General features: G+C 64.0%; 1 protein-coding gene across 1 annotated transcript in view; it reads right to left on the bottom strand.

Annotated features, from left to right (window-relative positions):
- Positions 1–15,350, bottom strand: part of LOC145524623 (SCO-spondin-like) — a 51,871-nt gene that overhangs the window by 35,567 nt on the left and 954 nt on the right. Inside the window, 32 exon segments of the mRNA XM_081537217.1 lie at positions 103–285; positions 374–514; positions 604–756; positions 899–1,130; positions 1,221–1,312; positions 2,448–2,684; positions 3,146–3,367; positions 3,547–3,780; positions 3,972–4,141; positions 4,225–4,318; positions 4,438–4,587; positions 4,905–5,014; positions 5,100–5,227; positions 5,351–5,547; positions 6,432–6,566; positions 6,912–7,168; positions 7,404–7,498; positions 7,619–7,808; positions 8,772–9,006; positions 9,225–9,390; positions 9,574–9,801; positions 9,886–10,061; positions 10,679–10,796; positions 11,719–11,863; positions 12,215–12,455; positions 12,637–12,808; positions 13,060–13,212; positions 13,507–13,586; positions 13,677–13,835; positions 14,441–14,540; positions 14,638–14,882; positions 15,114–15,293. Of these exon segments, the coding sequence (XP_081393343.1) occupies positions 103–285; positions 374–514; positions 604–756; positions 899–1,130; positions 1,221–1,312; positions 2,448–2,684; positions 3,146–3,367; positions 3,547–3,780; positions 3,972–4,141; positions 4,225–4,318; positions 4,438–4,587; positions 4,905–5,014; positions 5,100–5,227; positions 5,351–5,547; positions 6,432–6,566; positions 6,912–7,168; positions 7,404–7,498; positions 7,619–7,808; positions 8,772–9,006; positions 9,225–9,390; positions 9,574–9,801; positions 9,886–10,061; positions 10,679–10,796; positions 11,719–11,863; positions 12,215–12,455; positions 12,637–12,808; positions 13,060–13,212; positions 13,507–13,586; positions 13,677–13,835; positions 14,441–14,540; positions 14,638–14,882; positions 15,114–15,293 (5,418 nt within the window).

Raw genomic sequence — 15,350 nt, 5'->3', positions numbered from 1 at the left:
GAGCCCCTTGGGAAGGGCCGGGGTGGGGCTCACCCACACAGTCTGGGTTAGGTGGTCTGGGGGAGACCAGAGCCCCTTGGGAAGGGCCAGGGTGGGGCTCACCCGCACAGTCTAGGCTGGGCTGGCAGCGCCGGGGCAGCCCGTCCTGGCAGATGCAGAGCTGGCAGTCGGTCTTGATGCGCTGCCCGGGCCAGTAGCGGCCGCCATTCACCAGGCAGGGGCACTGCCGTGGCCATATGCACCGCCCCTGGGCACCCAGCACCTGCCCCGCAGGGCACCAGCAGCCTGAGGGAGGCCTGGCGTGAGGCCTGCTTGCGGAGAGCTCGGCCGGGTGGACAGGGCCCCCCGCATCCCAGGTCCAGAGCCCCCTTACCTGGACCGCCGCAGGGCCGGTCGGGGGGGCACACGGCCTGACCAGAGACGTCATCACAAGTCAAAGGGCAAGGGGCACAGGCATGCAACACCAGCTCCCCGGAGCAGGTGACGTTGTGACAGCCATCCTCAGGGCAGGGCCCTGAGAGAGGCCGAACTGGAGGTCATCGCGGGTGGGTCCCCATCGGGGACAAACTCCTCCCCCGCCGCGCCCGCCTCCTGTCCACTCACGGGTCTCGCGGGTGCTGGGAGGGCCCCCGGGCAGCGTGGCACAGGTCCGGCCCCCGTTCTGGGGTGGGTGGCACTCCCGGTGGCGAGCCGTGATACCCCCGCACGGCTCAGAGCACGGGGACCAGGGCGACCAGGAGGTCCATGTACCGTCCTCTGTTGGGGGCAAGGGCCGGCCGGCAGGGTAGGGGGCGGCAGTGAGGCTGGGCGAGGGGCCCGGCGCTCCTCCTCCTCCTCCCGGCTCTCCACAGGTCCCGCCCGCCGTGCTGGCCTCCTGGTGCCCAGGCGCCCCCCTCACCTGGGCAGGCAGCCACGAAGCAGGCCCGAGTCTGGCGCTCCGGGCCGGGGCAGTGCCGCAGCACCGGGAGGCTTGGGGGCGAGCAACGGCGACTCCGGCCCTGCATCCCCAGCCCACACGTCTGGCTGCAGGGCCCCCAGGGGCTCCAGGGCCCCCAGGCCCCACAGCCCTGCTCCTCCGGGGAGGGCCCTGCTGTCCCTGCCAACTCACAGTCGGGCTGCCCGTTGCACACCTGGGGTCAGAACAGCGGGGTCGGGGCAAATCGTGCTTTGAGGGCACCGGGGGGCTCCGGCCTCCTGCACCTCTCGCTCCCCAGCCTCACCTGCTGGAAACCGATGCAGAGGCCATCCGGGCAGGAGTATTCCGGGCAGGGAGGCCCTGTCTGGTTGGGGCCTCCTGGGGCCTGCAGCCCCTCTGAGGGGAGAGGAGAGAAAACAGTTAGGTGGGAGTGGGAGCCGCGGCCCCGGCCCCCATCAGCCTTGGCCTCCACCAGGGGAACAGCGTGCCCACCATGTCCTCGCCCCCAGGACAGGCAGGGAGCCCGTCCCAGAGCCACTGGGGGTTCAGGCACAATTGGGGAGTCAAGTCACAGGGGAAGAGACTCCTGCAAGGGGACAGCTGGGTGGAGCCTGCTGGGTGGAGGGGCGGAGAGCCAAAGGCATGGAGGGCTTGTATGCATGCTAAGTCACTTCAGTCTTCCGACTCCTGGCAACTCCATGGACTGTAGCCCATCAGGCTCCTCTGGCCATGGGGTTCTCCAGACAAGAGTGCTGGAGTGGGTTGCCATGCCCTCCTCCAGAGGATCTTCCCGACCCAAGGATCGAACCCTAGTCTCCTGTGTCTCCTGCACTGGTAGGTGGGTTCTTTACTATTAGCGCCACCTGGAAAGCCCAAAGCGTTACTCGTTCAGTCGTGTCTGACTCTTTGTGACCACATGGACTAGAGCCCACCAGGCTCCTCTGTCCATGGGCTTCTCCAGGCAAGAACACTGGAGTGGGTTGCCATTTCCTTCTCCAGGGGAATCTTCCCCACCCAGGGATCGAACCCAAGTCTCCTGCCTTGCAGGCGGATTCTTTTACCACTGAGCCACTGGGGAACCCTGGAGGGGGCCAAGTATGAGACAAAAATCACAGGGGACCCAGCCTGGCTCAGAGGCACCTTTGGGAGGGTGCAGGAAGGCAGGCCATGGGGAGGGGGGAAAATGGGGCCTATGGACAGCGCGACTCCCACGGTGGTCAGGACAGTGAAGGTGACTTGCAGGGACACAAAAGGACCCCCAGTTTTGGTGAGAAGAGGTTGAGGGGACCCCCCAAACAGGTCCACCCCGTGTGGCACAACCACCCAGGCCCGCCCTTTTATCAAAGACAGAAAGCCCTTTCTACTCTCCTCCCCCGCGCCCTCCCACGGCTGGGTGGGCGGGCAGAAGTTTTCAGAGAGTTTCACAGAAGAAATTCAAAGAACACAAAACTCTCTCTAGTGGGAGCGCCCGGGTTGGGGTGGGAAGAGAGGGCATCCTGCCCGCCAGCGAGTGTCGCCGCCCGGCTCTCACCGCAGGCGCCCGGGTCCTCATCCGAGCCGTCGGGGCAATGCGGGACGCCGTCGCACAGCTGCCCCGGGGCCACGCAGTGCGGGCCGCGCGCGCAGGGCGCGTGATGCGGCGCGCAGGGCCGGTCGCAGCCGCTTTCGTCGCTGCCATCGGCGCAGTCCCCCTCGCCGTCGCAGCGCCAGCCCCGGGGCGCGCACTCGCCGCTGCCGCACGCGAAGTCCAAGGGGCCACAGGGCCGCGCTGCGGGAACATCCTCGCTAGACCTCGGAGGGGCGGACCAGCTCCCCGCAGGCCGGCCCGGCCCTTCCACCGCCGCCGCCCCTCTCCAGGCCCCTCCGGGGCCCCTCCCTGCGCCCGGCCCTCCCCCCACCTTCGGCCCCTCCCCAAGTCCAGTCCTTCCTGCATTTTGATGACAGATTGGTTTTTCTAAAGCTCTCCCCTCATCCAAGAATTCCCAACAGAAGCCACTCAGTTTAGAGGCAGCTTTGAACTCCTAGGAAGAAGGTTTGGACTCTTTCAGTCCTCTCTCCCTTCGCCTCCTTCATTCTGGTGTTTCCAGGAAGCTGGTCTGTGCCCTGCTCCTTCCCTCCACCACCCCACCATGTGCCCCTAGGTCTCCCCCTGAGACCTGAGCCCCTGTCCCCTCCCTCCCAGGCCTCCAGATGCCAGCTTTCTAACCCCCTTTCCTCCAGGAGGCTCACCAGGGCCGACGCTGGCCAGGGGGGTAGGTGCAGTCTCCCAGGAGACAGCAGAGGGGCCGGGCGAGGTACCAGCGGGGGGAGTGGGCAGAGAGGGGAGGGGGCAGTGCCCAGGCCCCTCGTCGGCTCCGTCCGGACAGTCCCAGACTCCGTCACACAGCCGGATGGCCCCCAGGCAGGTACCATCGACGCAGGACACCTCCCCAGGGGCGCAGTCCACTTGCCCTGAAGCCAGAGGGAGGGGCTGGTCCCAGGATACCGCTCCTCGGGGTGCCCTCTCTCACATGCCCGCGGGTGCCCACTTCTCAGCCAGAACCTGGACTGGCAAAGGAGGGGAGGCAGGCAGGTGGGGGCTCACGAGATGGATGCCTGGTGGGCTGGAGCCCGGAGTAGGGACCACTAACCCAGGCAGGACTCCTCGTCAGCAGCATCTGGACAGTCGGGGTGCCCGTCGCAGAGCCGGGCCAGGGGCAGGCAGTGCCCGTTGTCACAGGCCAGCGAGTCCTGGGGGCACGGGCAGCCCTGCTCATCTGTCCCGTCTCCACAGTCATCCTGCCCATCGCAGAGCAGGGCCAGGGGCAGGCAGCGGCCGGAGCTGCAAGACACCTGGCCCTCACCACAGCCTGGCATGGCACAGCCTGGAGTGGAGAGAGCCGGCAGGCTCAGGATACTGCCAGAGGGTCCCAGAGAAGCCCCCAAACCAGAACAGCCCTGTCCACAAGAGGCTGGCAACTGGACTCGCAGCTTAGGAAGTGGCCCTAGGACACATGCTTCCATCGGAGGCCCGACTCGTCACTTTCCACTGCCACGTGCCACCCAGGACACTCACCCTCTTCATCTGAGCCATCGCCACAGTCATCCTGGTTGTCACAGACCCACCCGTGGGGCACACAGTGCCCACTGTCCCGGCAAGGGGTCTCTCCCTCCGCACAGCCAGGCCCGGGCTCCGCACAGCCACCGCCGTCGTCCCCACAAAGCCACTGACTTTCCCGACACGTGCTGAGGGCACAGCATCCGGGGATCAGCAGCCGCCCTGGGGGCACAGGGGCTCCCCAAGGTTCACCCCCCCACCCCTTGCTCACCAGTTGCCACAGTCCTTCTGCAGCACCGTGCCCGGCGGGAAGAAGCTGCCCCCCCACTCACAGGGGCAGGCAGCCGGCTCCAAGCAGACAGCTCCTGAGGGCACAGACGGCAGGGCTTGGTCCAAAGGGGCACCCCGTCACCATGGCCTTGTGGCCCCTCCACACCCCCCTCCTCAGAGCCCCCTCCCCTCTGCCCACTCTGACCCTACACACCGTGCAGCAGAGTCCCCTCGGGGCAGAAGCAGCCCTCCACACAGGCGACGGCCTGGCAGGGCCACCCGGGCTCGGGACTGTGGTCGTGGCACGTGGCGGGGCACGTGGGGCCACAGGCCTCATACACCTGGCCCCCCTCACACTGCAGAGCTGGATGGGGAGGAGAGAGGCCCGGGTCACCGCGGGGCGAGGTCCCCAGGAAGCAACAGCAGCAGGCGAGCCAGCCCAAGGCGATGCCCGTGGAGGGCACCAGGGTGTATGGATGGCGTGGATGTCTTGCTGGGTGCCTCCCAAGGCTATTTGCAACAGAGCAGCGATCTCAGCATGTTTGGTTCATCCAGGTAAGCGTCTGGCTCATAGTAAGCACGCCATGAATGAATGAATGGCTCTCAGGCCAGAAGTATCCCCAGAGGAGCTGAGCTGGTGGCGAGACCGGGTATTGCGGACCGAGGGCCGGGCACACTCACGGCAGAGCTCCTGGCTGCGCCAGCGCACATGGATCCCATGCCGGGCACACTCGTCTGCGTAGGTGGCAATGGCCGAGCAGAGACACTCGCAGTCGCCCCCCGAATCGCAGCTGTGGGAGGGAGCAGTCAGCCCCCACCCTGTCCCCCGCCGACACACGCATGCCCACCCTGGGGCCCCAGGCCTGCCCCTCTCACCCGCAGGTGTCATATACACATCGCTCGTAGTGCTGCTGTGGGGGCACCTCTGCATGGCACCGGGCAAAGAGCGGCTGCAGCACCACCCTGCAGCGGGCACGGGCCCAGCCGGCCCGATGGGCGTTCACCTGCAGGGACACCTCCATGGACCAGCCAGACCCCTCCGCAGCACCCCGCCTCTGGAACCAACCCCCACCCCGGGTTCCAGCAGCTGCCCCCCCCCCCTGCTCCCCTCTCCTGCCCGTTCTCACAGCACAGGGGTGCGGCAGGTCCCCCGGCTCCGGGCAGAGAGGCCCGAGGCGCCAGGAGTGGGCGGCCAGTTCGGCGGTGGGCTCCAGGACCCCCTGGCGGCTCCGAAGGTCATTACTGGCGTCTCCATCGAAGTCTCCACACAGGCCAGCCACCCGGCCGCGGAGCTGGGGGGACAGCTGCACCAGGACCCGGGTGCCTAGACAGAGAGTGTGGCAGGGGGGCTCTGGAGACGGATCTGGGGGCCTTCTTCAGGGCCGGGAGTGGGGAGAAGACCTGGCAGTGGTGGTGGTTTCGTCGCTAAGTTGTTCTGACTTTTTGTGACCCCATGGACTGTAGCCCACCAGGCTCCTCTGTCCATGGGATGCTCCAGGCAAGAATACTGGAGTAGGTTGCCATTTCCTTCTCCAGGGGATCTTCCTGACCCAGGAATCGAACCCGGATCTCCCGCATTGCAGGCAGATTCTTTACTAACGGAGCTACAAGGAGTGGGGAGAAGACCTAGGCGCCTATATTATGCTGGCCGGTTTGACCATCTGACAAAGGTACCACCCCCCACCCCCAGTAGCGGTGCTGGCTCCCTCATGTTTGGGGCAGAGGCTTGGCGGTGACAGACGTGAGACCTACCTATGGGGGGCTCAGGGCAGGAAGTGAGAGCCTACTTTCTTAACTAAACTTGGGTTGGAGGTGGGGTATGGAAAATCTCCAGAGTGCGGGATTCCAGAGTCCAGGACAGGCTGTGACACCCTCCAGCCCCAGAGGCCTCAGTGCAGATGACCTTGCCCACACCGGGGGCTGTTTGGATTCCCTTTGATTTCTCAGTATCATGTTATTTCTAAATCACCCGCTACTTGGGTTTGGGTGGTGGGCTGTTAGGAGATTTATTTTTATTTCTTCTCTCTAAAACTTGCTATTTCTTTAACTGTTTCTTTTGGTGAGGAGGTATTGCTTTCATAAGGCAGAAAGATGTAATGAGGAAAACATAATTTGGAGACTCTGATCAGATGTGTGGAGGAGGAAGACTCTGAGGGGGGCGGGAGCTGCAGGGTGTGGGTCAGATGACTCGGGGGGCGGGGTGCTGACCTCCATCCCAGAGCAGGGTGAGGCCCAGGCGGGTGCTGAGGAGCAGGAAGAGGCCAGCGGGGCGTAGGCTCAGCCCGGGGCCCGAGTAGACCTTGGGGGGCGTCACACTCACCCCATTCACCGTCACTGCCCTGCCTGTGGGGGAGCAGAAGCGTTCAGGCTCGGCCTCAGGGTCCAGGGGTTTCGAGACCCCCATGAGGCCCTCCCAGCCTCCCTCCCCTCCAGCCTTTCCTTTGCTTCTCTAGCCGTGTGACTTGGAGCAAGTCTTTAGAGCTCTCTGGGCTTTAATTTCCTGGAGCCTTCCAGAATCAGGATTCCCAACAAAGAGAAGAGTCACCAGCTCCCCCTGCCCCCTCCCCGAACTGATGGCTAGCAGTGGGGAGACGTGGGAAACCCCAGGCCTCAGCTGCCCCTGCAGAGCTGTGATGCCCCCCGGGGGGCCCCCTCCCTGGCCACGTCACCCTTCAACGTCACAGCCACCTCTGAGCATGTGCACAACGGTGCCCTGCAGCCGCACGGTCAGCGCCTTGGTGCAGGTGAGGCCGCTGGCCCCGCAGGGCAGGTTTTGGGCAGAGACCGTGAACTGGCCGCTGGCCTCTCGCACCAGCAGGTACTCGCAGGCCCCAGGGAAGGTGAGGGCCAGCCCGTCGAACGTCACATAGTGAGGGGCACCTGACGCCTGGCACCGTCCTTCACACTGCTGGCCCGTGCAGTGCCACTGCCGACCCTGGCACACACTGTGGGCAACGGGGGAGGGGAAACCATCAGGAAGACCAGGACCCCGGGGGCTGAATGCTGGGGAGGCAGCGGTCCAGATTCCAGGCAACGCCAGACAGACCTTCGGGTCAGAGAGATGCTGGGAGCTTCCACTGTCCAGGCCTATCTGGGTATCCCACCCTACCCATCATCCCAACCGCCAGCCAGGGGTCACTAGGTCACAGGGTCAGAGGTCACAGGGCTGGGCATACATACCACAGGTTGCAGTCCTCCTGGATTGTAGCATTGGGTGGGTACCACTGGCCACCATGACGGCAGGGACAGAGCTCGGGAGGCACGCAGCGCTCCTCCTAGCAGAGGCCGGGGACAAAGGGCTCTGTGGAGGACTGCCTGGTGCCCCCTCCCTGCCAATTATACCCAGCCATGGGCCAGGGCACGGCGCTGGCTAGCGGAGCCCCTCCCAGACGTACCAGCAGCACGGTGCCTGGGGGGCAGACACAGCCCCCTGGGCTGCCTGGGAGGCAGGGGCGGTCGGCATCAGGGCTGTCACAGGTGAGGAGGCAGGCTCCAGGGATGTAGACAAGCTCACGGGGGCAGAAGGCCCGGGGCGGAGTACAGTGGTGAGCAGTGCAGTTCCAGAGGCCCCTCTCCTGGCAGACACTGCCAGAGGTTGGGAGGCAGGGAAATGACCTCACTTCCAGGCCCCTGACTTGCCCTGGGACAGCCTCAGGATCCCAGGGGGTCCAGAGCCCCCTAACCTTGTGGGAAGGTCCAGCTCCGATGCTGGAGACCTGAGTGTCTCACCCCCAACCCCAGTTGCCATAAGCACAGGAAGTGTGAGAAGCACCTGGTCACACCTGGGATTACACACTGCCACCCTGCCCCAACACCAATAGAAGCCATTCTCTGGGCTCTGGGGAGAGGCCGAGATACTGAACAACCCTACTGCCAGTACGGGTGGGAGAAGGGTTTCACTGAAGTCTCACCCACCAAACTCTGGACTCTGGCACAGTGTCTGTAGATCTGCAACTTCTCTTTATGTCCTAACCCTTAGAAGAGCCTCTGGACCACCCTCAACTGGAATTCAGAGATCTGGGTTCTGTCCTTTGTCATTAACAAGCTCTGTGACCCTGCAAGCTGTTTAGCCTATCTGCACCTCAGTTTCCTCATCTGCAAAATGGGAACAATTCTTATACTCCCTACTTTATTAGGATATTGGGCTTCCCTGGTGGCTCAGCGCTCAAGAAACTGCCCACAATGCAGGAGACACAGGTTCGATCCCTGGGTGGGGAAGAGCCACTGGAGGAGGACATGGCAACCCACTCCAGTACTCTTGCCTGGACAATCCCATGGACAGAGGAGCCTGAAGGGATACAGTCCATAGAATCCCAAAGAGTTGAACACGACTGAAGCAGCTTAGCACACATGCCAGAAGTAAGTAAGATTAAATAAGGTAATGTACATGAAAGTGCTTTATAAGCCCTAAAGGGCCGCACAACTGAGGGGATGTTATCAGTGCTCTAATGGGCATGCCATCCTCCCCACATCCCTCACCCCATTTCTCTAAGCTCCACCTTTTAACCCCCAAGCTCTTTGCCTCCTCCCACAGGTCTCTGCTCTCACCAGTGGTTGCAGTCCTTCATAGCAGCACCGCCAGGGGCATAGCGATGGGCTCCAAGCTGGCAGGGGCACAAGTTGGGGGGCACACATTGGCCCTCGGGGTCCCACAGCAGCCCCAGGGGGCAATTACAGCCGGCCACACAGCTGTCCAGCTCCCCACAGTCTTCGGGCTCCCCACAGTTGCGACCGCACGCTGGGGCACACTCCTGGTACTCCTGGCCACCGGGACACAGGACAGCTGGGCACAGAGACGCATGCAGGTCAGGGGCTGCTCTGCCCACCTCTCTGGACCCCAGAGCCCCCAGGCCTCTGAAAGAAGGCAAAGCCGGCAATCTGCTGAGGTCAGAGATCCTTCTGGGACCCTCCCCTGCTGCAAAGCCCCTGGATCCCCTGAGCCATTCCTAGAAGGTGCTGGAAGGAGTGTAACGGTGCAGCTGGCCGGCTGAGCAGACTCACGGCAGAAGGTCCGGTTTCTCCAGGAAGGCAGGGCACCCTCCTGGGCACAGCGCCGAGCATAGGCAGCGAGCACAGGGCACAGGCAGTCCTGGCCAAGGGCGCAGCCACACACAGCTGCCAAGCATCGCAGGTGGAATGGCTCCATGTCCACCAGCCCGTGGCACTCCTTGGAGGGAGACAAGGAAATGGATCAGCTCCTCCCCATGGATTCCCCACTGCCACCTCCCAGTGCTCAGCAGCCCTGGCATGGCTCAGAGTGGGGCCCTCCCAGGAGCCCAGGAGGATGGCAGGGCAGGTATTGATCCCATCTTACAGGTGCAAACAGGACGAGTGCCCCCAAGCTGGATACCTGGAAGGTTGGGCCATGCAGGATGGCACAGGCTACCTCTGCGAAAACCTGGCGCTCAGTGTGGGTGCTGCAGGGGGAAAGTGGGGTGCTTGCCTCCAAGGAGCACGTTCCCCCACCTGCCACCTGGAACTTGCTAGCAAAGGCGGTGATACTGGTCTCCACATCGCCAGCAGGGGTCAGGAAATCATCCTGCTGATTCCAGGTGAAGGTGCCGCACAGACCCTGCACCTGGGCCGCAGGAGTGGGCACGGGACAGTCAAATCCAGGCCCACAGCGGCCAGGCCCAGCCACCCATCCGCCCCCTAGGCACACCTGGTGGGCGTGGCGGGGGTCCAGGGTGATGTAGGCTGCAGGGTCGGACACTCCCCAGAGGATGCGGGCACCAGGCCAGCGCAGCAGCAGGAAAGAAGAGGAGGCCCGGGAGACACTGAGGCCCCCAGCTGCACTCCAGGGCAAGGCCACATCCTGCCCATCGACCAGTACTGCTCCTGGAATAGGGGGTCTGTGAGGGGGCCACCCCCAAAGGGCTGGGCTAGGCTGATGAGGTGGAGGGAAGGCACATTTCAGGATGGGGCTGTTAAGAAAGGGAAGGACCCAGGCTAGGAGGTGGGGAGCTTCATCTCGGTGGGCCACTCACCCTGAGCAAGGGGAACCGGAGTGACCCCTGGGAGGTCACCCATCCCACCTGAGCAACCGCCATGGGACCCTTAGTACCCACTTGGCCTTTGCCCTTGAAGTCAGTGTGCAGGAGGAGCTGGGAAGGGCCTGCCTGGCCTAGGTATACTGTGAGGCCTTTCAGCTCCTTCAGAACCCTTTGAATTGTATTTTCCCCTGAGGATGGGGCAGGCAGAAGATGCCTAGGAAAATCACCACAGGCCTTTCTGCATCTTCCAGAGATGGTAGAGTGAGGGGGAAGCTGAGGCAGTGACCTCGGTTGTGGGAGTCTAGCCGGAGAATTTGGGTTCAGGAACCACAGGGCAGTGTGGACGGAAAGTGCTGGAGAGAGCCGGAGCCCATGGGGAGAGGGGAGATGGAAGGAGGCCACTCTGGAGGGCTGCTGGGAGCGGAAGGCCTGGATGGCGGGGACCCTGAGAGCTGGGGCTACCTGAGTCCCTGAGCTGGACGAGGGTGTCCCCCAGGGAGACTGAGATGGCATGGAGGCAGCTCCCAGCGTCACAGTCCCCGTGCTCCAGTACAATCAGCAGCTGCCGCTTGGCAAAGCCCTGGGCAGATGGTGAGGAACGTGGTGGGGGTGGGGCAGGAGGGTCCCTCCTGGGCCTTCTCCTGTTTTGCTGGTCACAGCCCACACTCCAGACAGCTCCCACCCAGAACTGTGCTGACTGCCTGCCGGCCAGCCGCACTCTGTGAGGTTAGGGGCTTAACCCTCACCAAGGGCTGGCATGTGTGACTGTGTGTGTGTACGCACGTGCACATGTAGAAGTGTGTGTGACTGTGTGTGTGCACACGTGCACATGTGGAATGTGTGTGTGTGACTGTCTGTGTACTCACGTGCACATGTGGAAGTGTGTGTGTGTGGGCGCCCGCGCGCAGGTTCAGGCAACATGCCTCCTCCCCCTTCTCCCTGTGGGGACGTATGCTCACATCTCTGAGTGCCCGCAAGGGTGCACACACACGCTAAATCTATGTGCACACGTATGACAGCGTCGCGTAAGCCCCTGTTTGTATCTACGTCTGTAAGGCGGCGGGCCAGAACCTGGGAAGTCACCTCACTTTACTCGGGGAGGAGGGCTGGGAAGGAAGGCGGACCCTGCTTTATTCCCCCCCACACACCGGGGTCGTTTTGCAGGCAGGAGCGTGTGTGACAAGCCCAGCCGTCCCGTCTGTGAGAAAGGACTGTGCGGGTGGGTTCTGCGTGGCGCCCCCAGCCCGGGGCGGCGCCGACAGCGCGCCTTCCACGGGAACCTGAGGCAGTGGCGAGAACCCCGAGGGCAGGCTCGGGTGTGCGGCTGCCACCTTCCCGCCGGAGCCGGGGCCGTCTCAGCGTCTCCCCGGACGGCTGTCTCGTTTATTCAGCGGTTTCCTTACAGTCACTGCTCCCCCCACCCCCACCAGCACCCGAGGAGGGCCCCCAGGGCTCGGCACGACCCCCTGCTTCCGCTCCCGCCGTCTACCCGCGCGGCCCACCTGCACCAGGCTGAAGCGGCAACCGGCGGGGCCGCGGAAGGCGAAGCTCCGCCCATCGAAGGTGACGTAATGCCCGTCCCCGCCCACCGCGCACTCGGCGGCGCACGGCGCCTGCGCGCAGAGCCAGCGGCCGTCCCTGCACACGCTGCGGGCACAGAGGCGGGGAGAGGGCGCTCGGGGTCTGCTCCGCTGGGGGTCGGGGGTGGGAGTGCGGGGGGACCGAGCTGGAGACTCACCCCGACCCCCCCAACACTCTGGTCCCCCGGCACTCCCTTCCTCCCCGTTAGGACTAAAGGTCCGCTGATGGAGGTCACCCGCTGGGTTTTTAAGCAGGACGGTCAATTAATGCCTTGAGAGGTCACAGGTCACTTGCGAGGGAGGCCCCCCCAAAACGGAGGCAGGTTGCAGAGCGGATGGCATAAGAGAGGGATGAGAGGGGACCTACAGGTAGCCCTTCATTCCCCCGCGAAAGGGCCCGCCAGGCCCGCGCACCCACCACGGGTTGCAGAGCTGGCGCACGGTGTCCCCGGGCTCGTAGCGCCGTCGTCGGCGGTAGCAGGGGCAGCGGGCGGCGGGCACGCACAGGGCGCCGTCCCAGAAGAGGCCCGGCGGGCACTCGCAGCCGCTCACGCACTCTTCTCCGCAGCTCCGCTCGCCTCCCTCGCCCACTGCCGAGCAGCTGGGCGGGCAGGCCGAGGCGCAGTCGGAGTACAGCTGGCCCCCCGGACACAGGCGCTCTGCGGGGTACAGGGGTGGGCTGTAAGACCCAAGGAGCTCCCCGCTTCCGGCCAGAGCCCACTGGCGGAACCCCCCCACCCCAGGGAAAGAGGATCCACGCGAGCACCCTCGGTCAGTTCCCCAGTTCCGCAGGGTGAGGAGGCCAGAGGCTGGGCAGAGAGGGGCAGGCAGCCGCCCTACCGCAGAAGCCGGGCTTCCTCCAGCGCACCGCGATGCGCCGCGCAGCACAGTCCTGGGCGTAACTGGCCAGGGTGGCGCACACGGCCTCCAGCCGCTCTGCCCGCCCACTGCCCGCTGGGGCCCCAGCACAGTAGGCGAAGAGGCAGGCCTCGTGGTACTCTGCAGGGGGAACCTGCCGAGACAAGACAGCCTTTAGCCAACCAGCCTTGTTTTACGATCAAACAGGTGAATGCTGCAAGGGACCTTATAGATAATATCTTGGGGCTGTCTCATCTCCCAGAGACCAAACCAAGGCGGGTGGGGCGGAGTGCCCTGACCAAGGCCCCAAAGCAATTTGGTGGCGGGACCAGCGGCCCCATTTGGCACCTCCCTAGCACTCCCGACCTCTCTAATGCCTGATGCCACCTCCACCCCCATCCATACCTGGGTGTGGCAGTCCCTGAATGGGCCTTCCAGCAGCTGGTGGCACACATCCTGGGCCTCAGCCCGAAGCTGGCCAGCCTCCATGCCAGTCTCTGTGCCCCGCAAGGGGTCCTCACAGCCTTGAGCTGCCTCCACCGCATCCAGACACCCAGGCTGGGGACAATTGGAGTCAGGCCAAGGAGCCAGGATGAGGGATATTAACCAGGACATCAGGAAAATGGCCATTGCCCTGGCAGCTGGTTCAAGACCCCGCCCTCACGGCCACCAGCCCAGACATCCTGGGACTGTGGAGGGCAGCAGAGTGGCAAGCCCAAGTGGATGTGGGGGGCCAGGATCACTGTGAACCCACAGGCAGGAGGTTAGATAACTAGCTAGTGAACCAAAGCTTGTTGGTGACCAGGTCGGTGAGCAGGCAGAAAGCGAGGGAACCCAGCACTGCAGTCTCACCTCTGAGTCTGGGAGTCTCCAGGAATTCCCAAAGGTGGCAGCTAACGCAGCCAGTCCCCTGCCAGGCTCGAGGAAGTCATCTGGGGGAGGTTGAGGCAGAGCGGCTATGTCTGGGGACTCCTGTCTCCCCTTCCTTCCCACAGCAGCAACCAAACCTCACCCCCACTCACCCTCAGGCCGGCCGTTGTAGACCCCACAGAGGCCTTGAGTCTGTCCCTGGAGCTCATGGTCCACAGAAATGGAGACGGAACTGGACCGGTCCAGGCGCACAACGACCCCCAGGCCCCCCGACAGCACCAGCCAGTCCCCTTGCCACTGCAGGCTGAGCCCTGGACAGGAGAAGTGGGGAGTCATAGCCCCACCCCTCCCACCATCACACCGGGGGTCAGACTGCCCTGGGAAGGAGAAAAGGGCTTCTCACTAATCTAGAGAGTTCTGCACCCTATACCCTTTAAAGCAGAAGCCACTGGTTTCCCATCACAGGCCTCTTTTGAGAAGTTCATGAACACTATGGATGCGCTCTTGAGAGTAAACTACAGGTAAACTACAACACACACACACACACCCCTACCTCAGTCCCGGGCCCCAGGCAAGGCAGAATTCTGGGAGGAGCCTGACCCATCTTAGCAGCACAAAAGCCCCGCCTCTGAGGCCTGAGTGGGGGCAGTGAGTAGAGGGACTTTCCCCAGGTCATGCTGTGAGGGGTCGGGTTGCAGGGGTAGTGGACAAGGACCACAACCTCCTGGCATCTCAGCGGGCTCCCTCATCTCCAAATGCTGACTCCTAACAGCCGAGGGGGTGTCGGGAGGCTGTGGGCGCCCACCCAGCTGCCCAACTTCAGTTGCCCTCTGACCCGTGCCCTGAGGATAGACAGACTATCCCAGAGAAGCGAATGGGGCCCTTGGCCACCTCCTGGTGCCCACAGACACCTTACCAGGGAGCAGCCGAGACTCCCCCTTGGGTACCAGCTGCCCATTCACAGAGACGTTTTCACCCCGGATCAGCACCTCTTCTGGTCCCATCATTACACGGGCCTGAGCAGGGGCAACATGTCGAGGAAGAGGTGATCAGTGGCCCTCCTCCTCCTGTGTCCAGCTCCCTCTCTGTGTCCGGATCCATCTCCCTCCTCACCAGCTGACAGTGCGCAGGCTGGGGACAGTGTCCCCTAGGCTGGAGGTGGACGGCCCAGGTGGCATCAGCTGCGCCCGCCAGCAGGTAGGTGCAGCGGCCCAGGAAGTGGAAGTGGCGTCCGTCGAAGGTGCGATAGTGGAAGCCGGACCAGGTGGCGCAGGTGGCCGAGGGACGCTGGCGCTGGCTCCAGAGCTGGGCCACAGCCCCCGCCAGGGGCTGCAGGATGGCTGGGGAGGGCGTGGTGCCTGGGGGAAGATACACCAACGGTGACCTCTGAGGGCGGGAAGGGAGGGTGGAGGTGGTCAGAGCACGGTTACCCTGGTGACCAAAGGTGGGAGGCAGCTTGTCTGAGCGAAGAGGGCAGTGGGCTCCACAGAGGGACCCAGAGCTCAAGAGTTCTAAGTGGGGTGCCTGTCGGGGAAGGGGTGCCGGCCGGGGCTGTGCCTTTCGCGCAGGCTGAAACTCTGGGGACTCACCTGGTCCTCTGTGGTTGGAGCAGCGGTGGCAGGTCTGGGAGCGGCCATCGCGCCAGCTGTGTCCCCAAGGCCGGGCACAGCACTCCTCCAGGCTTCCTGCAGATGCGCTCACCGAGCCTGCCCCCGGGTTGCACAGCCAGGCGGCAAAGCAGTGGCCCTCAGGGCTGGCCTCTGCAAGGGCTGCAATGGACGGAAAGAGAGAATGGGGCGGACCCAGACCTTCTGCCTGGACCCAGC

The sequence above is a fragment of the Giraffa tippelskirchi genome, chromosome 10 (genome assembly GCF_054371585.1).
Source record: "Giraffa tippelskirchi isolate mGirTip1 chromosome 10, T2T-mGirTip1v1.2.pri, whole genome shotgun sequence".
NCBI classification, from domain to species: domain Eukaryota; kingdom Metazoa; phylum Chordata; class Mammalia; order Artiodactyla; family Giraffidae; genus Giraffa; species Giraffa tippelskirchi.
Note: the sequence above shows the minus strand (reverse complement) of the source record. Positions and strands in the feature narration are given on the sequence as shown.